General features: G+C 40.9%; 1 protein-coding gene across 1 annotated transcript in view; it reads right to left on the bottom strand.

Moving 5' to 3' along the window:
• Positions 1–26,767, bottom strand: part of EML6 (EMAP like 6) — a 318,760-nt gene that overhangs the window by 30,000 nt on the left and 261,993 nt on the right. Inside the window, exons 26-27 of the mRNA XM_061210885.1 lie at positions 16,935–17,136; positions 16,710–16,836 (exon numbers count right to left, since the gene is read on the bottom strand). Coding sequence (XP_061066868.1) covers positions 16,710–16,836; positions 16,935–17,136 — 329 coding nt within the window. The remainder of the gene's footprint in view (positions 1–16,709; positions 16,837–16,934; positions 17,137–26,767) is intronic.

Below are 26,767 nucleotides of genomic sequence, written 5' to 3'. Positions count from 1 at the left end.
CCTTGATCCTGGTTCCAGGTGGGAACCAGTGGGTGATGTGAGCACTGTTTTAGAACTGTCCTCCAACAAGATCTATCACCCCCATGGATGGGCTGCAGGGACTCAGTGAAACCCCTGACATGCATGCCAAATTGTGTTTGTACATGTACATTTTTCTGGGGAAAGGAGGCATGTTTTAATTATATTTTCAAAGATGTCTGGAGGGAGAGACAGACAGACAGACAGAGAGGGGGATTGGGATCAATTAAGAACCACTGCTCCAGGAAGAGTCCAGGTTTAGGAAAAGTCTCCAAAGCCATGGGAGCTCTCTATTATCAAAACAAAAGGAACCGGATTCTGTTAAATGTATTCCCATGTTTTCTAGAACCATCTGTAGAGCTGCTCAGTGAAGAAGTGGAGTTGAAAGAAGGGTGTCAGGCAGGGGAACTATGTGCTACCCTAAGAGAACCCTTCTATCTTAAAAATGCTCTTGACTGAAGCCTATAACACAGCCCTTTGTAACAAAATAGAGGTATAGTCCCAGACTTGGCCATTTTAGGTGAACATCAAATTATCTGGGTGAAAAATTGAGGGCATAAAGGATGGCATAGAGGAAGTACAAGTAAAGGTGAAGACTACTGAAGAGGCCAGTGCAATAATCCAAGAGAGGGATGATGTACATCTGGACTAAAGCAGTGGTTTTGGAGAAGGAAACAAGTGAATATTTAAGGAAATATTGGTGAAGTATACTGCAAAGACTTTATAATTGATTAGCTCTAGGGGATGAAGGCAGAAGAGCAATTCAAGTGGAACACCAGTTTTCTGCTTGGGCCTCTAGGTGGATGGTGGCACCACTGACTGAGACAGGAGAAGATTTTTGAGGGAAGATGATGAGTTCCATTTTGGCATGTCAAACTTTGGACATCTGTGGGTTGGCTATACTAGCTGGAGGTTAAACTGAGAGGTGGGACTCAGACATATGACTTTGGGAATCATCAGCCAATAGGTGGAATATATGAATCAGGGAGAGAGTGTAAGGTGAAAAAAGAGAATGGCCAAAGGTGAAATCCTAAGGACCAACAGCATGTGAGGGGCTGGAAGAGGAAGCAGAGATGGGGCCTTGAGAAGGAATGGTTGGAGATATTGGAGGAGGGCCAGAAGAGATTGCTTCCAAAAGGTAAGTGACAGAAGAATATCTAAAACCGCACTGTCCAATATGGTAGCACTGGCCACATGCGGCTCTTGAGCACTTGAACTGTGGCTTGTCCACATTAAGATGTGTTATAACTGCAAAATACACACCAGGTTTCGAAGACCTAGTAAAAATAATTTAAAAAGAATATAAAATATGAATTATTTTTATATCGATTACACATCAAAAAGACATTTTTATATTTTGGGTTAAATAAAATACATTATTAAAATTAGTTTCACCATCTCTTTTCATTTTTGCAATGTGGCTACTAGAAAAATCATATACATGGCTTGCATTATATTTCTATTGAACAATGCTACTCTAGAAGAAACAAGTTTGTCCTTTAAACAAGACAAAGAGGAGAATGGATTGGATTTGGGAATTAGAGAGTCACCATGACAGATGGAATGGCTGGAGAGTGATGGAGAGACATGGTAAGGTCCTGGTGAGAAGGAGAAAAGGGAGGGAACGTGAGGGTGGGAATATGTGTATGAGTGTAAAAGCTCAGCCAAAGGTCTTGTTTTTCTCCTGAAGAGAGTTAGGTGGGGATGGGAAAGACTGGAATGTGTTTCTTGGCTGAGGACATGGATCCAGTTTTGGGCAAGTGGCAGAGGAGACATAGGAAAGAGGAGAGATGATGAGGGAGCTTGGATGGATGGGAGGCTGGGGTCCAAGCACCAGCTTGAAGGAGGGACCAGCCTTGAAGAGGAGGAGGGACTCACTTCCTCTGGGAGGAGAAGGAAGGAGGTGAATAGTTTTTGTGGGGTGGAGAATAGAAAGGACTCTGGTAAGGGTAATCGGTACCAATGTGATTTTCTAGTCAGAAGAGTGGAGGCGTGGGGTTGTAGGAGAAATATAGGAATGGAGAGTGGAGAGGACTGGAAGAGTGGCATTTAAGGAGGTAAAAAGTGAGGCCAGGAGGGAGCTGATGAAAAAAATGGAGGTGTCTAGACACTGGCTGTCTTGATGAGGATGAAGATCAGGTGTTCTGGGAACGAGAAATCTAGAGGAGAGAAGGGTAAGTCATGGAGGGAGGAGCTACGGGTGATGACGTAAGCCACAGCACAGCAGGAACTGGGGTCGGCCAGTTGACCACTAGCCAAACAGAGACAGGAAGTTGATAAACGACAGGAACTGGGAGGGGGAGAAGATGGCAGAGCATGATGTGAACTTCAAAGGAGTGGGTGGGGCTGGTTAGAGAGCATGCCGATATGCGTCACACACACCTGCAAGAAAGCCGGATCCTCCACACCTTACACCCAGTGACATCGTTTCAAGGGGCACAAATTGTGCACCCTAACAACTGCTTCTGCAAATACCTTCTCAGTTATCACATCAGGACCACACAGTGGTAAAAAGCAGGAGGGTAAACGACCCTAGTATCACCCATTCCTCCAAATGGAGGTCTGAGAGATGTTCAGAGACTTGATTAAAATAATAGGACCCAACTCTGCCAGTGTCTTCTGAGAGAGAGAGAGAAACTCCCTCTTGGTAGAAAAGCGCTTACCCATCTGTGATATGTTCTTTAGCTCCACGTGCGAGTGGGTTTGAGTCAACTGATTCCACTGTAGGAGTATGATTTCCTAGGTGTGTCAATCTATTAAAAAGTCATTTTTTAGCACTTCATAGCACCTCTGCATTTTTATGCCCTGGAACATTCTTTGTGATAAAAAATGAGCAAATTATTTTCTAATGAATGGCAGGCTAAGTTCCTAAAATTATCAGTTACATAGAAGTCATTATTTTGCTTCAAACAACACAGAAAATCAAGGGGTGTGAAAAGGGAAAATCATTTATGAAGGTAGCATTAAATTCCCTTAAAAAATCACTAACCATTCAGCTTTCAGAAGAGTTACATGGCAAACAACAGGCCTTTGAAATGATTAATTTCAGCATATCGGGGTTTAATAGATATTGTAACTTCAGTTCCTTCCACCTTGTTAGAGAACAAGAAACTTGCCACCTTCCACCTGCTCAGGGCAGCTCTGAGTGTAGAACTCTCACAGAATTAAGGGATTCAGTGAAGAAGAATAATTTAGCCTGGAGAGAAATGCTCTGGAGTAGCAGAGCATTGCCCCGTTTGCCCTCCACATGCGCAATCACCCTCCCAGAGTGAGATTTGAGCTTAGCTCACATGCAACATATATGCAACTGCAGGGCTCTGTACCAAATCTTAGGCTCTTTACGGTCCCTCCACCGTGGGATGGAGTGGTTTTAACAGATCTCAGTATGGTAAATTCAGCAGCACCTGCTAGCATGACTGTCAGTTCTTAGAAACTCTTACACTACAAGCTCACAAAGCATCTACTGATCAATGATGACAAAGGGCTTCTGTCAGGCCAGGGAAGCTGAGGAAAGTGCCAGGAGAGCTGGGCTGTTTATTCGTTGATGTCACCATGGATGGGAGCATTGTCCCGCTTCATCATGCTCATCAAGCCTCAGGCAAACTTGAAATGTGGATTTACTGATTAAAATAAGGCATTTTTCAAAAATTGGGGGCAGGTTCTCTCAGCAGACTTCTGTCCTCAAACATAGCACGAAAGGTAAAAAGAGAAACTGGGATTACCTATAGATGGTGGTTTGTTTCAATTCAGGGAACTCTATCTAAACCTTTCCCATATTTTTACACTTTGCCACTTGGGAGCATGTTCTTTGTTTCACTGTAAATCTGCTGACTAAGAAGCTTTGTCTGTAAAAAGAACTTTTCAGTTCTTTTTGCCTCGGGTTATTTAAATAGATTTAAACCAAATAAACATTTAATTCCTAATGGACGGAGGGTGTGAAGATAAAAAATCATTTAACCAAGAGCAGTTCCATGGCAAGATGGGGCATCATTCAATTCTACATGGGTCACACCTTTCACCACAAAAGTAAGACCACCCATCGGTGCTAACAAAACGAAGGTAAAAGTGGTTTGCTGACAAAAAACAGATTTGTAGACCATTTTGAGGACAGATTAATTTACTTAAGTATGCAGAGAAGCAGGCTAAGTAAATGCGTCCATTCATCTACTCACTGAAGAAATATTTGTTCACTATGTACAAGGCACTGTGTGAGGCACATGGTGGTGACCATGATAGACACAGGACTGACCCTTGATAAACTGAGAGTCGCATAGACAAAGTTTATAATTCAGTGGAACTTTAACTAGCTTGATATCATGGACCCATATATTAAGAACTAAGGATTAAAGGCAGCTATTAATTTGGGGCTGAAACAAAAAACATAAAACTAAAGCAAACCAATCCCCCTAAACATGATGTACAGTTTCCTTCATAGGATTTTCTTTTTGTTTAAGTTCACAAATCTGTACAAATTGATTTGGAAAGGATATGAGATAATAGAAGTAGATAAGCTTTAGAGCCTTCCCCATTCAGCCATAAGCATGGTTTAAGAAAAAGTTTGGAAAACCCTAGTGCTAGACCACTCTGTTTTGAGGTCATTTGGTGCTAGGATCTGTCAATTCAGAGAAGAGGGGGCCACCATTAATAGAAGGCTCAGAATCTGCTTCTAATCTTTGTTTGTAAAAGCTTCCTGATTTCCTAAGGAACATATGGCCTAGATTGAGAGTAAATATGTACCAGAGGGACTGAAAGATTAATGTAAGAGTATTCACAGATTCCTTCTTTATAATTCCCTGCTAAGAATATTTCTGGCACTGCCACCTCAGTGTTTCCTCATACTGGCTAGCTGAAATGGATGAAGGGTGAGGTTGCCTTGTGGGGGAAGGCAGTCTGTGGAGTGGAAAACATTCTTTTCCCCTCCCCTCACCATGGAGGATTGGGAGAAGGATTCCACTCAGGACACAACCCCCTCCACCTTCAATACATGCCTGGGGGTGCTCAAACCACCCTCCCCAGAGTGAGGCACTAGAGGGAGGGGGAGGACAAAGATCACCCTTCAGGATCCTGATTTGCCTGCAAATCCACAAGTAGGGGTTACTGAAAGATAATGAGATGCTGACAGCCAAATGGGTGAATATTGCAAGGGGCCCCTAGTGCCTGGGGATGAGTCCCTGTTCATGGGAACTGTTGGAGGCACCGCTCATTCAACCACATGAAAGGAAACTTGTAGCATATATGACTGAGCAGGGAAGTTGCCTGATCTCCTAGATCCCTCCTAAACACTCACTGTCATATTCTCCCTGCCAAAGGAGACAATGACCCTCAATGCCACAGAGATGTAGCTTAGGAGTAAGGGTCTCTCCACTTAAGGCTGGTGTTTGAAATTGCCTAAAGGCAGAATCCTTTAACCTGAGAGCTGGAAGGGGCCAGGGGTGTCCACTATTTAGAGACAGAAATTTCCAAACTGCATTATGAATATAAAGACAAGATGCTGACAAGATCTTAGACTTTGATATCTAATCCATGGGTGTCAGTTGGAAATCAACTGGAAATCAACCTAAATCTTGTTGTTAAGGAGTTTATTCATTCATTTAACAAATATTTACGGAGTGCTGGCACTGTTATCAAATTTGGAGATAAAGTAGTATATCAGAAGTTTTGCTTTCACAGAGTTGACATCCTAGTTTGAGGAGAGGGGTTAAGAAGAATCTCCTAATCTGGTAAACAACAAAGGCCTGTGATTGTTCAACTCTTAAGGCAATCCTCAGACCTCCATCCAACAGGAGTAGGATTAAAAAAGAAGTGGCATTAATCCCACTTCTGACACCAATCCCACATCCCACTTCTTGTTTTTTGTGGCTGCCACCCATGGCATGCAGAACTTCCCTGATCCCTGGTTTAGGGATCAAACCACAACCCGTGCAGTGGAAGCTCAGAGTCTTAACCACCAGACCACCAGGGAAGTCCACCAATCCCACTTCTGATTGCCTGAAGCCCTTGCCAGAATGCAGTCAGCCACTTTCCAGGTAAACACTGGATATCTACTGAGGTTTTAGATGTAAGAGAAAATCCAAGGGCAGCTAAATTTTGCTTTGACTCTCACTGAGCCAACTCTTTTTGTAAAAGTCAGAGATGCGAGAACAAAAAAACAAGGGAAATGTAAAGATGTGAAAGGTTTCAAATGTTGGGGAGGTAATGGTAGTAATAATAAAGTTGATATAAAACTGTCATTAACTAACTTTTGCTTTAAAAAATGGCCAAGATGGAGACTGATTTCAAACTAAAAATTTTAAATGTGAGGATTTCTACTTTAAAATATGTGCACTATCCCACTGAAGAAAAGCCCAGAATTAGATGGCTTCGCTGGTAAATTCTACCAAACATGTAAAGAAGAATTAACACCAATCCTTCTCAAACTTTTCCAAAAAACTGAAGAGGAGGGAACACTCCCAAACTCATTTTACGAGACCAGCATTATCCTGATACCAAAAACAGAAAAGGACACTACTAGAAAAGAAAAGTATAGGCCAATATCTCTGATGAATACAGATGTAAAAATTCTCAGTCACATACTAGCAAACCGAATTCAGCAGCACATTAAAAGAATCATTCACCATGATCAAGGGGGATTTATCCTGGGGATGCAAGGATGGTTCAACATATGCAAATCAATCAGTGTGATACATCATATTAACAGAATGAAAGAAAAGAAATATATGATAATCTCAATAGACGTGGAAAAAGCATTTTACAAAATTCAACATCCATTCATGATAAAAACTATTAACAAATTAGGAATAGAAGGAACATATCTCAACAAAATAAAGGCCATATAAGACAGGCCCATAGCTAATATCATACTTAATGGTGAAAGGTTAAAAGCTTTTCCTCTAATATCAGGAACAAGACAAGGGTGCCACACTATTCAACATAGTACTGGAAGTCCTAGCTAGAGTAATCAGGTAAGAAAAAGAAATAAAAGTATCAGAATTGGAAAGGAAGAAATAAAATTGTCTCTATATTCAGATGACATGATTTTACATACAGAAAATCCTAAAGACAACCTAAACCTGTTAAATCTAATCAATGATTTCAGTAAAGTTACATGATACAAATTAACACAGAAAAATCAGCAGTGTTTCTATATACTAACAACAAACTTTCAGAAAAGGGAATAAAGAGATCAACCACATTTACAAGAGCATCAGAAACAAAATACTCAGGAATAAATTTAATTATGGAGGTGAAAGATCTCTACTCTGAAAAGTACAAGACATAGATAAAAGAAATTGAGGAAGAGGCAAATAAATGGAAAGGTATCTCATGTTCATGCATTAGAAGAGTATTGTTAAATTGTCAATACTACAAAAGCCATCTATAGATTAAATGCAATCCCTATCAAGGTTCCGGTGGTGGGACTTCCCATGTGGCGCACTGGTTAAGAATCTGCCTGCGAATGCAGGGGACACGGGTTTGAGCCCTGGTCCAGAAAGATCCCACATGCTGCAGAGTAACTAAGCCCCTGCGCCACGACTACTGAGCCTGCACTCTAGAGTCCATGAGCCACAACTATTGAGCCCATGTGCCGCAGCTACTGAAGCCTGCATGCCTAGAGCCTGTGCTCCACAACAAGAGAAGCCACCGCAATGAGAAGTCCATGCACCACAACGAAGAGAAGCCCCTGCTCGCTGCAACTAGAGAAAGCCCGCATGCAGCAATGAAGCCCCAACACAGCCAACAATAAATAAATAAATAAATAAATAAATAAATAAAAATTTATATTAAAAAAAAAGGATTCCAATGGCATTTTTTACAGAAGTAGAACAAACACTCCTAAAATTTATCCAGAACCACAAAAGACCCTGAGTACTCAAAGAAATCCTGAGAAAGAAGAACAAAGCAGGAGGCATCACACTTCCTGACTTCAAGCTATACTATAAAGCTATAGTCATCAAAACAGTATGGTATCAACATAAAAGCAGACAAATAGACCAATGGAACAGAATCAAGAGACCAGATATAAACCCAAGCATATACAGTAAACTAACATTTGACAAGGGAGCCAAGAATACTCAATGGAGAAAAGACAGTGTCTTCAATAAATGGTTCTGGGATAATTGGATAGTCACATGTAAAAGAATGAAACCAGACCCATAGCTTACACCACTCACAAAAATTAACTCCAAATGGATTAAAGACATTTAAATGTAAGACCTGAAACCATGAAACTCTTAGAAGAAAATATAGGAACAAAGCTCTTTGATATGAGTCTTGGTAATGATTTTTTGGATACAACACCTAAAGGGCAAGAAACAAAATAAAAAATAAACAAGCAGACTACACTAAACTAAAAAGCTTCTGCACAGTAAAGAAATCATCAACAAAGTGAGGAGACAATCTATGGAATGGGAAAAATATTTGCAAACCATATATTGACGAAGGGTTAATATCCAAGATATATTTAAAAACTCATACAACTCAATAACAAAAAACCAAATAACCCCATTAAAAAATGGGCAAAGGACCTGAATAGACACTTCTCCAAAGAAAATACATGAAAGCCCAACAGGTACATGAAAATATGCTCAACATCACTAGTCATTAGGGAAATACAAATTAAAACCATAATGAGATATCACTTCATGCCTGTTAGAATGGCCATCATCAAAAAGACAAGAGATAACAAATGCTGGCATGGATGTGAAGAAAAGGGATCCCTTGTGCACTGTTGGTGGGAATGTAAATTGGTGCAACCACTATGGAAAAAAGTATGGAGGAGCCTCAAAAAATTAAAAATAGAACTACCATATGATCCAGCAATTACAGTTCTGGACTGTATCCAAAGGAAATGAAAAACACTAACTCGAAAATATATCTGTACCCCTATATGCACAGTAGCATTACTTACAATAGCCAAGACATAGTAACAACCTAAGTGCCCATCAATGAATGAAATGGACAAAGAAGTTGTGGTATACACACACACACACAATTACTAGAGTTACCCATAATTTATAAGTAAACTACATCAAACCAGTGCTAAGACAATACAATTTAAGTGTTAAAAGCTAACTTTTCTAATTCAGAATTTTTTTTAAGGGAGAGATGACCTTGCCAGTCTGAGATAAACAGTAGAGGCTAGCAGGAAGCCCAAAGCCTTTCTGAGGGAAGAAAAAAATATGCTTTAGCTTGGTATTTTGATTTGTGATTTGTGACTGTAAGTTATGCAGCTTCTAAGGTGAGAAAACAGGGGTGGAGGGTTTGAACCTCTCATTCTTTTCGTAAAAGGTGGAAAATGCTATAACACACAAGACGATGTTATAAAGATGGTGTAGAAACAGAAGGGGTTAAGTCCCACATTCTTTTATTCATCCCTGGACAGATAGCCAGAAGCTGCAAGCCTCAGCACTTGTTAATAAAGGACCCTGAAAAAATACAGACTGCTGACTCAGGTGCATTGAGAAAACAATCCCTCAGCTAACTATTACATCCACTTAGAAAAGTAAAAATTAGTGAATACTTTAATGCCAATTTCCATAAAAATAGCTTAATTTGTATTTATTTTGTATCTTTTACCATAAAGTTGGAGTTTTGTCTGAATACAGGTTCCAACTGAATAAATTAAATAAAAATCTCCATTATTACTGTTCCCCATGCAGATGGTTAATCTAAGCAGTTAGGTGAGGAGCAGGTGGGGACATGGCCCCACCAGGTGCAACTAGGAAGACTAATGGCTGGTCAGCATATTTGGATTTTTTTTTAATTAATGTTTTTTTTTAATTATTTTTTAATTTTTATTTATTTTATTTTTGGCTGTGTTGGGTCTTTGTTGCTGCATGGGCTTTCTCTAGTTGTGGTGAGTGGGGGCTACTCTTCATTGCGGTGCGCGGGCTTCTCATTGCAATGGCTTCTCTTGTTGCAGAGCACGGGCTCTAGGCACGCAGGCTTCAGTAATTGTGACACGCAGGCTCAGTAGTTGTGGCTCGCAGGCTCTAGAGCACAGGCTCAGTAGTTGTGGCACATAGGCTTAGTTGCTCCGTGGCATGTGGGATCTTCCCGGACCAGGGCTCGAACCTGTGTCCCCTGCATTAGCAGGTGGATTCCTAACCACTGTGCCACCAGGGAAGCCGCATATTTGGATTTTAATAAAAGACCATATCCCACATTTGGAGATATTATTAGATCCTATCTAGAAATTAAGAAAATGCTTTTGTGATTCATTTCTGTGGTCATCATCCAGTTACCACAGGAGGCAAAACTGGGGTTGCATGGTATTTTGATCCACACAAGAAAATGGATATTGGTACCAAACATTTCCATAGTTTTAAGTTTCTAACTTCTGTTTTTTTGTCTTAATGTGAAAATAAAAATCTCTGGAGATGGGCCAAAGATGTTTAAACACTATTTTTAAAGATACTGTGGAACCTCCTACAGTAACAGAAATAAAAACAAAAATAAACAAATGGGACTTAATTAAACTTAAAAGCTTTTGCACAGCAAAGGAAACCATAAACAAGACGAAAAGACAACCCTCAGAATGGGAGAAAACATTTGCAAATGAAACAACAGACAAAGGATTAATCTCCAAAATATACAAACAGCTCATGCAGCTCAACATCAAAAAACAAAAAACCCAGTTAAAAAATGGGTGGAAGACCTAAATAGACATTTCACCAAGGAAGACATACAGATGGCCAAGAGGCACATGAAAAGATGCTCAGCATCACTAATTATTAGAGAAATGCAAATCAAAACTACAATGAGGTATCACCTCACACCAGTCAGAATGGCCATTATCAAAAAAACTAGAAACAATAAATGCTGGTAAGGGTGTGGAGAAAAGGGAAACCTTCTGCACTGTTGGTGGGAATGTAAATTGATACAACCACTATGGAAAACAGTATGTGGGTTCCTTAAAAAACTACAAATAGAACTACCATATGACCCAGCAATCCCACTACTGGGCATATACCCTGAGAAAACCATAATTCAAAAAGAGACATGTACCACAATGTTCATTGCAGCACTATTTACAATAGCCAGGACATGGAACCAACCTAAATGTCCACGGACAGATGAATGGATAAAGAAGATGTGGCACATATAGACAATGGAATATTACTCAGCCATAAAAAAGAAACGAAACTGAGTTATTTGTAGTGAGGTGGATGGACCTAGAGTCTGTCATACAGAGTGAAGTAAGTCAGAAAGAGAAAAACAAATACCGCACGCTAACGCATATGTATGGAATCTAAAAAAAAAAAAAAATGGTACTGATGAATCTAGTTTCAGGGCAGGAATAAAGAGGTAGACATAGAGAATGGACTTGAGGACTTGGGGTGGGAGGGGGAAGCTGGGGCAAAGTGAGAGTAGCAACAACATATATACACTACCGAGTGTAAAATAGTTGGCTGGTGGGAAGCAGCAGCATAGCGCAGGGAGATTGGCTCGGTGCTTTGCGCGATGACCTAGAGGGGTGGGATAGGGAGGATGGGAGGGAGGCTCAAGAGGGAGGGGATACGGGGACATGCGTATGCATATGGCTGATTCGCTTTGTTGTGCAACAGAAACTAAAACGGTATTGTGAAGCAATTATACTCCAGTAAAGATCTATTAAAAAAATAAATAAATAAAATAAAATAATGCAAAAAAAAGATACTGTGGAATATAAAAATATAATGTGACTATAAAATATTGATTTTATAAAAAGCTGTAATTCTCATCTTTTATGAGTTGATTCTTGAGGCACTCCTAGACAGTGGTGTAAAAACTATGGCTCATCAAAACTGTCCCACTTAAATTAGGTAAAGTTTTAAGTGTCTCTAATAATTCTTGATATTGATTTGGCTGTATTTACTGGCATCTTTGATTGTATATATACAGTTATAATATTAGGTAATAAACACCTTTACATATTCAAAGGCATTTATAAAGGATAGTAATTACTGTTCAATATTAAAATGGCCTGAAGTTCTCTTCTGTGATAATAACACCAGTTTCCATTAGGAAAAAAATTAAAGGAGAATGAGCCGATATTTTCCATGCGCCCCTCCAAAATCTACCCTCCACCCTTCTCTCCTGTTCTGTGCCCTCCATGGCTGCGCTGTTGTGGACTGTATCAAGGGACTGTCTTGCCCTTCAGGTTCTGACTAGATTCAGCTAAAGAGAGGCACCAGTAGAAGATTAGTGAGTGAGAGGAGAATGCAATTGAGGCATCTATTCCTTCAGTACCTCCTTGCTGGGACTCACGTTAGTTACCTTCAACCCTCCCCCTCAGGTCTCAGCTCCTGTAAGGTGGCCTGCTCCCACAGCTACCTTCTCCATGTCTGGCAAGAGCTTCCTGCCCTTGGCCCTTCTGTCCCTGGGATGGTAATGACTTACTATCCCCAAGGTGCTACCCCATCCCTATTGTTTCTTTTCTTTTTTTTTAAAATTTATTTTATTATTTTATTTTTTGGCTGTGTTGGGTCTTCGTTGCTGCACATGGACTTTCTCTAGATGTGGTGAGCGGGGGCTACTCTTCGTTGCGGTGCGAGGGCTTCTCATTGCAGTGGCTTCTCTTGCTGCAGAGCACGGGCTCTAAGCACGCAGGCTTCAGTAGCTGTGGCACGTGGGCTCAGTAGCTGTGGCATGCGGGCTCAGTAGTTGTGGCTCACGGGCTCTAGAGCACAGGCTCAGTAGTTGTGGCGCACGGGCTTAGTTGCTCCACGGTATGTGGGATCTTCCCGGACCAGGGCTCGAACCCGTGTCCCCTGCATTGGCAGGCAGATTCTTAACAACTGTGCCACCAGGGAAGCCCCCCTATTGTTTCTTTTAATCCTGCCCACACCTTTGCTAACAGTCCCTTCATTAAGCTCTCCCCAAATTACTTCCTTTTCAGAGTATCTTTCTTTCTTGCTGGGGTCACAACTGACACAGAGAGTTTAGGCCAAGTGTGAAAGACTTAGGTTATTCCTTTCACTGTCTACCACTTTTATGAAATTCTATCTAAGATATTAGGTGTCTTATATTTATATATTCTTTGAAGTCAACTCTAGGGAGCCTGAGCCAAGAATCAAAACCAGAAAAGAAAGATTTCTGAAGTTTTAGGCAAGAGTATCCAACGTAGTCTTTAGAAATATATAACATGGTGCAAAGACAGGAAAAAAGCTCCTATTCAAACAAAGCAAAAAAAGAGTTACATTTAAAATATCCATATAACCTTATGACTTTTTGAGAGTACTGTTTTCTATTTCAGGTCTACAATAATTAAAGCAATCTCTAGTAGTTATGGGGAACAAACTAATGTGCACTCAACAGAGACCAGCTTCCCCTGCTTGGGACAGGAAAACCAAAGATGAGCGTGCATTCTGAGCACTAGACGAGGTTCTGGAAGCATGGATTCCTGACGTTGGAAAAGACTTCCTGACCTTCCCCAGCCACATGCCACATGGCTGCTGAGCACCAGGATGACCCAACAGCTCACGCAAGGCTAGGGGCTAGCTGGACAGGTGTGGCGGGGTCAAGGAAGCAAGGCAGTCGGCGTGCTAAAGCAAAGCTGAAGTGGGTGACCAGGATGCTCGGTAAGCACCTGGAAGGGACTACATATTGGTAGGCGTAGCCTAGTATTCTTCTGAGAGCAATTACACATTTCTCTCAGCTTTCCCACCTCTTGAAAGACTGAAACTGAAGATCGTATGGCTTCTGAAGAATAAGAACTCACTATGTGTTAGAATTATACAAAAAAGCATAATCAAAAGCCTTCCAGCTACTTAAAAATCAAATGAGTCTAATTAGAAACAATCTATGACTATCATAAATTTTAGGAAGTAGGAATTCAGTTGCTTAAAAACTGATTGATACATAACGTGCAGCTGCCTTCAAGGCACTGTTCTCAATATGACAGACGCCACACTCATCTCACAGGTTCTAAGGCGGAAAGGGATTTAAACCAGAAGTAGGACTGCCTGAAACATTGGCAGGAGGCAAAATAAGTCCCTGCACTGAGTGGGTGTTCCAAGCTCGTATCTCTTGTGGTCCTCAAGTATTTGTCTCCCGTTAGTCTTATTGGTGCATGCCTCGGCACAGGTACATAGAACAGGCACCCAGGTATCTGAAGGTAGACACAGAAGGGAACAATGAAGGGAAGCTCAAGGACAGTCCCTGGTCAGTAGAGCTTGAAGTAGTCAAAGGGAGCAGTGTCAAGGTTGACAGTCCTGACTATTCCCAGGGAGAACGTGGGTGCTGCCTGGCCCCCCGCACCTGACGTCTGAGATGCTGAGCATTTGCCTCTCTCTCATGCCTGGCATGCTGGAGTCTGTGGTGCCCATTTTGCACTGCAGATGGAGGACTCAGGTAAGCTGTCTGCCTGACTTATTGTTTGGAGTCCCCCCTACCCCAAGGGCTTGGTCCTGCCCCACATTCCCTCTCTCATCCTGCTTTCTCACAAATTCTCTGAATGCCTGCCTTGCCTGGCACCCCTTTCTTTTGCAGCTTGGAAGCTGCCTACAGTCCTGTCTCTGAGGTTCAAGCTTCCCTAAAATTACTGACAAGGATTGGAGGAGACTGCTTGTTCTCAGTTCTGGTTAGGAACTGACTCATGCCCATGGAGGCTGCTAACTCAGACACCACGTACTGCCCCTTCTCCCCTCGCCCATTCCTGGTGTGGTCCTGCTTAGCTCCCAGCATGCTGTGCAGCTGGCATCCTGCTCTATGGTTACAGCCCCCTCTGGGAACTGATACTGTCAAGGCTTCTTAAAGTTATCGAAGACATTGCTATGTATAGAAAAGGCTTGACTATTCCTTTGGACCCTGTATTTATATCTTAAAATTGTATTCTTCACTGCATGTTTTACTCACTACACCCTGGTGTGAATTATTTTTTAAAATGCCAGTAAAGTAGTGAAATGCCTACCCCTGTATCTCATAACACTATGAAGCATTTTTTTCTTTCATATTAAAAAAAAGTCAATCCTGTGTATGCTAATCTATAATGATCTTGTGTGATGAAGAAAATGAGGGAGCTTCAAAATTCTGGATTTTAAGACTGAAAATTCTTAGGGTCCTCTCTATCTTCACCTTTCTTACCTCTTCCTAAATTGGGCAGGTATAAGATTTTTACAGACCTGCCCAAAGAGACACCAAGACCAAGAGAGGTTCAGGTGAACCTTACTTTAGGTTAGAAACTAGCTGTAGTGTTTGGATTTAGGAATGTGATTAGATTTCTATATCTCAGTGGCCAGTCTAAATCTCAGCATGATGAATCACTGAGTTGCAGCAATCAGCCAGAAGCAACCTTGGAATAATAGCCAAGTCAACTCATTTCATAATGTTATGTGAAATTGGAAAGGTTGGGTATTTTTTTTTCAAAAGAATGTGTAATTTAGGCCAAATGTTTATTTTAGAGTGGATTATTTAAGTGGGAAGTTTACTCATGTACTTATGTGCATATGATTTTTTAAAAATTTTCTTTCTTTATTCTTAGAATTAGTTCCTTTAAAAATATTTCCTCTTTGTGGCCACTAAAAAACCATGTCGCAAGCAAAATAAACTATAATTTACAGACTATTGCAGAAAAATCTCTTTTTTTTTTTTCCCCATTAAAAGAGAACTCTGAACCCTCATAGTAACATTTAACAAAGATGCTAAGGAAGAATTAGGGGTGTTTTTTTTGCATCAATTCAATCTTCTTGCCTGTAGCGCACCCACCATTTATCAGGCTTATTTTAACATCTGGCACTAAACTGAAGCAGGAGGGGAAATGACATTTTATTTCTTTGTATTTAAATTTCCACCTAATAGTAAAAGGTGATAGATTAGATTTAGTAAATACTTATTAGGCAGAAAGCCATGCTGAATGCAAAAAACAACTTGAACCGCATTAATTATACATCATGGGACCAGGGTACATGTGAACACTGAACCCATGTCAGTAGAAAGAGCCCACAGAGAATTCTTAAACATCTTTGAGAGCCATGAAATTCTCTTTAGATGTTAGAGTTTTTATTCAATATTTATCCTCCTTAGTATGAATATGGTAAATCAAGTAATTGTAGTAATTATGAGTTTTTGTTTGTTTTTTAGAAATGCTAAAGTGTTTTATCAATACTTACAGTAGCACATCAGAAAGCACACCAAAATAATACCAGAAACCCTCTTTCTACACAGAGGATCCACAGCAACAAAATCAAATTGGTTAGGCCTGGAATGGTCAAACACGCCTGAACAAATCTGGGCAGGTGAAGACACAGTAAGAGAAGGCACACCAAGTGATACGGTGTAGTGCACAGACTCTGGGCAGAATGGAAGATTATTTTTCACAATCCACAGATATTCCTCCTAGACCTTAGAAGCCTGCCTTCCCCCCACCTCTCGAGTCAGCATGCTCCCCCATCAGCCATCACATTCAGGACAGGTTTGGGCTGCCCTGACATCCTCTCTAGGCAAAGGGAAGCCTGGCCTAACCAAATCTCATGTCTAAGCAAGTCATTTTCCATAAACAACTTCTGCAAAGTGTAACCCACCCTTTCCTCACATTAAAGGCTGTGGGCAGTTTCCCTCAGCTTAAGCCTGTGTGCAGGTTAAGACTCTGTGCATATACATAAATAAAGACTAGCTTAAGTAGCAACTTTGAGGGCAAAGAAAATGCACTCTGGTTTCAACGAGTTTCTTGTCAAGTGTAATAAATGCAAGCAAACCTGGCAACACCATACCTTTCTTCCACTGAAACTTCTTTCATCTGCTGGTGTGGTTTGGTGCCTTCCATTTCCCTGATGCTCACAGCATAGATCTTGGTGGTGTAATCGATGGCCTTTTCTCTAGCAACGTCACTGTCATAGCCTCAAACAGAAAGACACGGGAAGGGAGCAGAGTTGGCTTGCGGTGGTGCAGGAGGGGGTGTGGAGGAAGGCGCGGGCGGCACAAGGCGCTGGGCTCACCTCCGTCCTCCTCTGCGTCAGTGTCCGACTCCTCACTGTCCACCAGCTTGCTCTCCTGGGTCCCCACAAACTCCCTCGTCCAGATCATCAGGGCCGTGTCGGCACCGCCCACCGTGAGCAGCACAGAGTCGTTGTGCAGCCATCTCACGTTGGTGACGTGGGCACTGTGCCCCACGTACTTCTTGAACCTTGCGTGCTGGCCCTGCAAAGCCGGAATGGAAGTCTCATTATTCCTGTTTCTGGACTCTTTCATCCATGTTACTCTCTAGAGTGGTTTCCACTGGATACAAAGGAAACGATTCATGTGAGTAGTAATTTCCCTATATTTTTCTAGAGTGTAAGCTCCACGAGGGCAGGGATTAGCTCTCTTCCTTCCCTAAAGCATTTCCTGCCTCGTAGGTCCTCAACAGATAGTCTGCGAGGGAATGAATAAAATGTAAGCTACAGAACCTATTTCTGGAAGGAGCCTAAGAAAGTATAAAAAGCTTGCTTCTGCTCCTCTCAAGTATCAAATGTGCATTCTCCATAGGTCTCTAGTGCAAACTCTTATTTTTTTTTTCTTTTTAAATTTATTTATTTATTTATTTATGGCTTTGTTGGGTCCTCGCCTCTGTGTGAGGGCTTTCTCCAGCTGCGGCAAGCGGGGGCCACTCTTCATCGCGGTGCGCAGGCCTCCCACGACCGTGGCCTCTCCCGTTGCGGAGCACAGGCTCCAGACGCGCAGGCTCAGTAATCACGGCTCACGGGCCCAGCTGCTCCACGGCATGCGGGATCTTCCCGGACCAGGGCTCGAACCCACATCCCCCGCATTGGCAGGCAGATTCTCAACCACTGCGCCACCAGGGAAGCCCTCTAGTGCAAACTCCTGATGGCGAGTCTGGTTGAAATTTGAGATCAGAAGTGTCTCCCTAGTCATCCCCCACAGTGGGCTTGGTACCACAGCCCAGGCTGTGACAGAAGAGCAAGGGCCTTCTTATGATCCTGGGGCAGCAAGTAAGATTTAAAACGAACTCAACAGTTTCTGCCACAGGCACTGGAAACAATTCCTAACACTAGATACGCTCAAGTAATTGATGTTAAAACAAAGTAAGCTCAAAGAAAATGGAAAAAACAAACAACATCAACCCCCCTCAAAATAAAGGACATGAACTGAAAAATCCAATTAATAAACAAGTTGACGTGGCACCTTAAAAAACAAAAAACAAACACGAAAAAACAAAGTAAGCTCCTTTTTAAACAAACGTAACCAAATAAACGGAACCCAATTTATCAGTCACTATTGAAAGCTCTTCAGACTGGCACCCACAGCACCCCAGTGGGGAAGGGTGAGGGTGAGGTGAGAGCAGCTGCTCACCCCAGTGCAGTCCTGACAAGCGGTGAGAAGCCCATGCTGGCACCAGAGACCAGCTTCCATTTTTGACACACGAGCCACAGCCTGGCAAAAACAGCTCCAGCAGGAGCCACTGAGAGAGGCAGAGTTTTTCCATCCTCTCAGTGACTCCCAGGGAATACCTTAGGCAACGTGGGAAGCTGCATGCACTTTCTGAGGTCACGCGAGGGCCACTGGTGTCTCAGATGAAAATTTTATTCAATCATTGACAAGAGGCTTCCAGACGGTTTTGGACGGGCATGCTGGGAAACCTGAAACCAGCCCAGAGGCATGGCAGGAGAGTGTGTGACTTTGAAAACTCTTGGTCAAGATCTCTGTGTATTTGGCTGACCCCTAGCTGACAGCAGAGTGGAAGTGCCCACCCCTCGGCAGAGTACTAAGTCTAGAAAGATTAGGGAAGCAAGCAGGCAGGCAGCATTTCTAGGAAGCCCTCCTGAGCCACTATTTGCTAGAGAATAGGCAGAGCAAAGTAAGGATTTCCAAGGGAAACAACTGTGTGACCACGTGAGATCCAGAAGGCATGGAAACAAAGAGGACAGTCAGAGTGGCTACAGCCATGTGTCCTGCTGGTCTTCCTCCTGGAAGCGGGAACCGACCCATTTTATCAACTACAAATGTAAGCTGGTCTCTTGAGAAGAGGAGAAAGTGAAAGAGCTTGAGAAATGCCTCTCTATACTCCTACATCTAGATAGGATAGAAGAAACCAAAAAGAAAGATACGAAGGAAAACATATTCTAAAGTGATCAGAATTAGGTAGCAGGGCAAAAGAAAGTGCCAAACAGGAGAAAGAGAAAGAGGAAAAAGTTCTAAGTCACTGAAGCTGTTTAACAAAGCTGAGATTCTTTTAGCAGAGATGATTCAAGATTCTCAGAATAGGAAACAAGATCACTGCTCCACAGCACAATAATGGGAATTCACAGTTACTAGAAGGTTCCAGGAAGCTAGCTGCTCCCCCAGGAGCAGGGTGTTTGGTGGTTCCCTGAGGGCCTATGGATGGAGTCTCCTGGAGACCTGGCACAGCAGGTCAGATGAACTGTCTTTCTGGGTCATCATGCCAAACTATGCATTTTTGTAACACCCATCAGGACTCACTACCACAACCTTCCTCTTCCATTGGGTCATGAAAGAATAGAGAATCTAGAATATGTCTCCAGAGTGCTGGTTGTTAACTGCTTTTAGGTGAGAAATTCCTGAGAATCTGATGAAAGCTATGTACCCTTTTCCCACATTCACAACATTTTACATATAGTTTCTCTGTAAAATTTTACGTACAAGGTTCTTCTTTGAAGAACCATTCTCTAGAGCCTTTGACATTCTGAGAAGGAAACTTAACAACTTGAGGGTGGATTTTAAAAATGTATGGGAATGTAAATTGATACTGCCACTATGGAGAACAGTATGGAGGTTCCTGAAAAAACTAAAAATAGAACTACCATACGACCCAGCAATCCCACTACTGGGCATATACCCTGAGAAAACCATAATTCAAAAAGAGTCATGTACCACAATGTTCATTGCATCTCTATTTACAATAGCCAGGACCTGGAAGCAACCTAAGTGTCCATCAACAGATGAATGGATAAAGAAGATATGGCACATATATAGAATGGAATATTACTCAGCCATAAAAAGAAACGAAACTGAGTTATATGTAGTGAGGTGGATGGACCTAGAGTCTGTCATACAGAGTGAAGTAAGTCAGGAAGAGAGAAACAAATACCGTATACTAACACATATATATGGAATCTAAAAAAAAAAGAAAAAATGGTTCTGAAGAACCTAGGGGCAGGATAGGAATAAAGACACAGATGTAGAGAACGGACTTGAGGACATGGGGAGTGGGAAGGGTGGGCTGGGCCGAAGTGAGAGAGTGGCATGGACATATATACACTACCAAATGTAAAATAAATAGCTGGTGGGAAGCAGCCGCATAGCACAGGGAGATCAGCTCGGTGCTTGGTGACCACCTAGAGGGGTGGGATAGGGAGGGTGGGAGATGCACGAGGGAGGAGATATGGGGATATATGTATATGTATAGCTGATTCACTTTGTTATAAAGCAGAGATTAACACACCACTGTAAAGTAATTATACTCCAATAAAGATGTTTAAAAAAATAAATAAAATAAAAAATGTAAACGACATGGTGGTATCTTAACCTCTCTGATAGAGTGAAGGGGAACAGCATTGGAAAGGAAGGGAGGCTATGGAAAGCAATCGGCTAGCTATATGCATGGAGTTAAAGGACAGCATCAGGTTTTCTGGGATGTGGTTTAAGGCACTGGACAAATGGGTGGGCTCTGACAAAGGAGAGTCTATCTTATGGAGGCTGGAAACAATGTGATTATCAGGGGACTAATAACCACATAGAGATTTTAAACTGTAAAACTGCATATATAAGGACTTATGTTTGTCATGGATTGAAAAATGCCTAGAAGAGAGATCTAGTAACTCATAGGAAAGGAGAACAAGGAAAAGGGTTAAGAAGAAGACATGACATTAGACTCTAACAAATGGAACTTGAATTTTGGACAAAGAGCTACGTGATGATAATACAGTCTCATAGGCAACACCAAGACTTGAAGACATGGTATTCAGTGCTAGAACACTGCAATGGGATGCTGTCTTAGTCTGGTAGGGCTGCCATAAAAAAATCCACATGTTGGGTGGCTTAAACAACAGATATTTATTTCTCATGGTTCTGCAGGCTGGGAAGTTTAAGATCAAGGTGCCAGCCAATTTGGCTTCTGGTGTGGGCTCTCCCGCTGGCTTGTGGACCCCTTATATTGAGCACATAGAAAGTTCCTATCTAGCTTTTCCTCAGTGTGAGTGTGCATGGGGAGAGGGAGTGAGCTCATTGGTGTCTCTTCTTATAAGGACACTAATCCTATTGGATCAGGGCCCCACACTTACGACCTCATTTTACCTTAATTATTTCTGTAAATGCCCTCTCTACATATCCAGTCACATTGGATGTTAGGGCTTCAACATATGAACTTTGGCAGGGACGCAAACATTCAGTCCAAAACAGAGGGTGAAGTGTGGCCAACACACACAGAGCACTGGAGGAGTGACTATACAGCTAGAAATGTTCATTGGCCTGGGTCCATGAATTTGGGAGGGAAAGAGTGCCAGGAAAATCAGATGGAAAAAAAGAAGGAGAGAAGTGATACTATCAAAGTGGTTTATATGGTTTAGTGATTTTCAAATGCTTTTAAATTATGAAACTTTTTCTTCAATCAAATCTTACACAGTAGAACTCAAGAATAAAAAGAGAAACAACCCAATGTAAAATAGTGGACAAAAGATTTGTACAAACACTTCACAAATGACCAATAAGCAAACGAAAAAGTGCTTAGCATGATTAGTCATCAGGGAAACTTAAGTTACAAACACAACAAGATCACACTATCTACTCCTCAGGACAGCTAAATTTTACAAGTCTGACAACACTGAATTATCAACTGGAAATCTCTTGCATTTTTGGTGAAAATGTAAAATGATACAATCATTTTGGAAAAAGATCTGGCAGTTTCTTAAATAGTTAAACACACATTTTCCCCAATAACCCAGAAACTCCACTCCTATATATTTATTTAAAAGAAAGAAAATATATGTCCACAGAGATTTGTCCAAAAATGTTCATAGCAGCTTCATTATAACCAAACATGGGGAAAGCCTGTATCTACCAACAGCTGTGTGGATAAACAAACTTTGCTATATCCACACAATGGAATTCCACTCAGCTAAAAAAGGAAAGGATTATTGTTACACACAACATGAAGAAATCTCAGAAACATTATCTGAGTGAAAGAAGCCAGAAACAATGGTTCCTAATTGATCATTCCATTTATATGAAGTTCTGAAACAGGGAAAACTAATCTATGGTAAAAAAAAACCTTGGAATAGTTTTTTTCATCTGAGGGTGGAGTGGGGGTGGGGATTGACCCAGAAGTTAGCATGAGGAAACTTCCTGGGGTGATGATAATATTCTATATCTTGAGAGGTGTTTGGATTATATAGGTGTATGTGTTTGTCAAGGCTCATCAAAAGGAACCTTAATATTGGTGCATCTCAACTATACATAAATTTTACTTAAAAAATACTAAAAAAAATATTGAACCCTAGGTAATGACATGCAAGTTGAAACAATTAGGGGTAAGTATCCTGATGTTAACAATTTACTATGAATCACAGAATCTAAGTGGTGGGTTTCTGGGAGTTCACTGTATCATTCTTTCATCTTACCTGTATGCTTGAAAATTTTCATAACAAAATCTTGGAAAAAATCTTACACAGAAGCTCAATGTATAAAATACAAAAACACAGAGTGACTCTGGTTGGAGCATGAGTGGGGCCCCAGAGCCCCTACCTTGTTTTCTGGGGTTGTCCCTGAGGAGCCTTCCTGGAACTCTGGGAGGTGGAAGAACACAGCTTGAAATTACTGCGATAGATAGACAGCCCTCCTGCTCAGGCTGGGGATGTGGATGATGAACTCCCAAGACCAACACTAAATCTAGCTCAGGAGCAAGATGCAATAGTACCATGGGGATTTCAGGTATCTAAACACCTGCCCAAACCTTAGTCCACTAAAACCAGGGTATCATTAACTTCTTGACTTGTCCTGCTAGCAGTCTCAATTCAAAAAATGTAGAAGTAGTGAGGAAAATTGCTACACAGAACTGAGTTCTTATCAAATAGGAAGGGCTGACAGGTGACAGTAAAGTGATGAGTCATTGGGAGAAGGCTACCAGATGGCTTTGGGATTAGGGATGGACAATGAAGGGAACACTGGACATAATCAGAAGTGTATATTAGAAAAGGCTACCCAAAATGATAATCTGATGAGATTCTAACAAATGAAGAAGGAAAGAGGAAGGCGTCTAAAGAAACCAAAGTGGCTGAAGAGGTAGTTGGAGCAAATAACCAGGGATGAACACAAAAGTCTTCTACAGACAACTTTAGTACCATTTCAAGAAAGCAAAAGTCAAAAACTAAGACAACTGAAAAGGATTTTAAAGATGTAAACCCACGCACACATGGTCACCTTATTTTTGATAAAGGAGGCAAGAATATACAGTGGAGAAAAGACAGCCTCTTCAATAAGTGGTGCTGGGAAAACTGGACAGCTACACGCAAAAGAATGAAATTAGAACACTTCCTAACACCATACACAAAAATAAACTCAAAATGGATTAAAGACCTAAATGTAAGGCCAGATACTATACAACTCTTAGAGGAAAACATAGGCAGAACATTCTATGACATAAATCACAGCAAGATCCTTTTTGACCCAGCTCCTAGAGAAATGGAAATAAAAACAAAAATAAACAAATGGGACCTAATGAAACTTAAAAGCTTTTGCACAGCAGAGGAGACCATAAACAAAATGAAAAGACAACCCTCAGAATGGGAGAAAATATTTGCAAATGAAACAACTAACAAAGGTTTAATCTCCAAAATATATAAGCAGCTCATGCAGCTCAATATCAAAAAAACAATCAACCCAATCCAAAAATGGGCAGAAGATCTAAATAGACATTTCTCCAAAGAAGATATACAGACTGCCAACAAACACATGAAAGGATGCTCAACATCACTAATCATTAGAGAAATGCAAATCAAAACTACAATGAGGTATCACTTCACACGGGTCAGAATGGCCATCATCAAAAAATCTATGAACAATACATGCTGGAGAGGGTGTGAAGAAAGGGAACCCTCTTGCACTGCTGGTGGGAGTGTAAACTGATACAGCCACTATGGAGAACAGTATGGAGGTTCCTTAAAAAACTAAAAATAGAACTACCATATGATCCAGCAATCCCACTGCTGGGCATATATCCTGAGAAAACCATAATTCAAAAAGAGACATGTATCACAATGTTCATTGCAGCACTATTTACAATAGCCAGGACATGGAAGCAACCTAAGTGTCCATCGACAGATGAATGGATAAAGAAGATGTGGCCCATATATACAATGAAATATTACTCAGCCATAAAAAGAAACAAAATTGAGTTATTTGTAGTGAGGTGGATGGTCCTAGAGTCTATCATACAGAGTGAAGTAGGCCAGAAAGAGAAAAACAAATACCGTACGCTAACACATATATATGGAATCTAAAAAAAAAAGAAAAAAAATGGTTCTGATGAATTTAGGGACAGGACAGGAATAAAGACGCAGACGTAGAGAATGGACTTGAGGATACGGGGAGCGGGAAAGGTAAGCTGGGACAAAGTAAGAGAGTAGCACTGACATATATACACTACCAAATGTAAAATATCTAGCTAGTGGGAAGCAGCTGCATAGCACAGGGAGATCAGCTCGGTGCTTTGTGACCACCTAGAGGGGTGGGATAGGGAGGGTGGCGGGGAGATGCAAGAGGGAGGGGATATGGGGATACATGTATACGTATAGCTGATTCACTTTGTTATACAGCAGAAACTAACACAACATTGTAAAGCAATTATACTCCAATAAAGATGTGAAAAAAAAATTTTTTAAATATAAAGTGAACTATTGGAAATACAAAAAAATAAAAGGATGTATTTAGGGCTAGAAGAAAAAGAGAGAAAATTTAGGAACACTTCTTACATCAGATGGTTTAATATGAACAGAAAGCAGATTTAATGATCTCCTCTATTAAAGGGAAAGCTCTTCAAACCAGAAAGGGCCAAAGAGAGCTCCTGCCCTTGAGTACAGACACGTTTAAATGTGACCATAGAAGTAAGGTCAGTAATAGCTGAGAGTTTAGAAACCAGGAGAGGTGGCATCCAAAAAAAAAGGTTCCTGTATCCAAAAGGGAAAACAAGTAGACTCTGGCAAATACTGATTCATGAGTTGATGCAATCCCTGGAAAATTCTAGGGTGAATTATTACACACAAGGTTGATAAGCATTTGGAAAAGGAAGTAATGATGACTAGGCAGCAACAGGGGTTCACTGTGAACTAACTGCTTATCTTTTATTGGTTGGTTTATTAGGAGAGATTAGGGATACCAGCGACACAATTTGGCTTTCAGCAAGACATCTGCTAAGCTTTAATGATGTCTTGTTGGATTAGAGACAGAAGTGTGATCTCCATGAGGGCATGGTCAGACAGATTTAAATGTCTGTTACTGATACGTGTGCATTAACGAATAGAATGCCAAAATGAAAGGGGGCTCTTGGTGGTGGTGGTGTTTAGTTGTTCTGTCTTTTTTCTCTCCATGATTTGGAACTCACACTTGTGAAATCAGAGGATGCTGGAAGGGAAAGTAAATACTTTGAAAAGGTATTTCAAAGATGTTGACAGGTTGGAACGAGGGAAAATAAATAAGATACATCTTATTTGGTACAAATACAAAGTTCTGTACTCAGATTTTAGAAAATCAATTGTATAAGTCCAAGATAGGGGATAACCTTAACATTTGGGGGAATAACGTCTATGATTCAGTTGTGTGGTGTGGCAGCCAAAAGAGTTGATGCCATCTTAAGTTTGTTTTAATACAAAAATAAAATCAAAACAAGAAGGTGAGTCCTACTGTACCCTGAGCTGGTCAGATTGCATCTGAATCACCGAATTTGGTTTCACTTTTTAAAATTTTTATTTTATATTGGAGTATAGTTGATTAACAATGTTGTGCTACTTTCAGGTGTACAGCTACTATGGAGAATAGTATGGAGGTTCCCTGGGCATATATCCAGAGAAAAACATGGTTTGAAAGGATACACCCACCCCAATGTTCATTGCAGTGCTATTTACAATAGCCAGGACATGGAAGCAACCTAAATGTCCACTGACAGATGAATGGGTAAAGAAGATGTGGTACATGTATACAATGGAATATTATTCAGCCATTAAGAAGAATGAAATAATGCCATTTGCAGCAACCTGGATGGACCTGAATCTGGTTTTAGATGAGACAGTTTAAAATGGAATTGAAATGGGTAAGGGAGATTAAGAGTCACAAACTTCCAGTTACAAAATAAATGAGTCAGAGGGATGAAACGTACAGAGTGGGGAATATAGTCAATAATAATGTAATATCTGAACAAACACAGTGTTTTAGGTCAATTATACTTCAAAACAAACAAACAAATAAACAAACTCATGGAAAAAGAGATCACATTTGTAGTTACCAGAGGTGAGGGGTGTGTGTGTGGGGATTGGATGAAGGCAGTCAATAGGTACAAACTTCCAGTTATAAGATAAATAAGTACTAGGGATATAATGTTACAACATGATGACTATAGCTAACTCTGCTGTATGATATAATGAAAGTTGTTAAGAAAGTAAATCCTAAGAGTTCTCATCACAAGGAAAAAAATTTTTTTTTCTTTTTCTGTTGTTTTGTATCTGTATTAGATGATAGATGTTCACTAAACTTATCGTGATAATCATTTCATGAGGTGTATACGACAAATCATTATGATGTACACCTTAAACTTACACAGTGTTAT

This window comes from Eubalaena glacialis, chromosome 14 (genome assembly GCF_028564815.1).
Source record: "Eubalaena glacialis isolate mEubGla1 chromosome 14, mEubGla1.1.hap2.+ XY, whole genome shotgun sequence".
NCBI lineage: Eukaryota > Metazoa > Chordata > Mammalia > Artiodactyla > Balaenidae > Eubalaena > Eubalaena glacialis.
The sequence above is the reverse complement of the archived record's forward strand: the minus strand, read 5'-3'. Positions and strand labels throughout refer to the sequence as shown.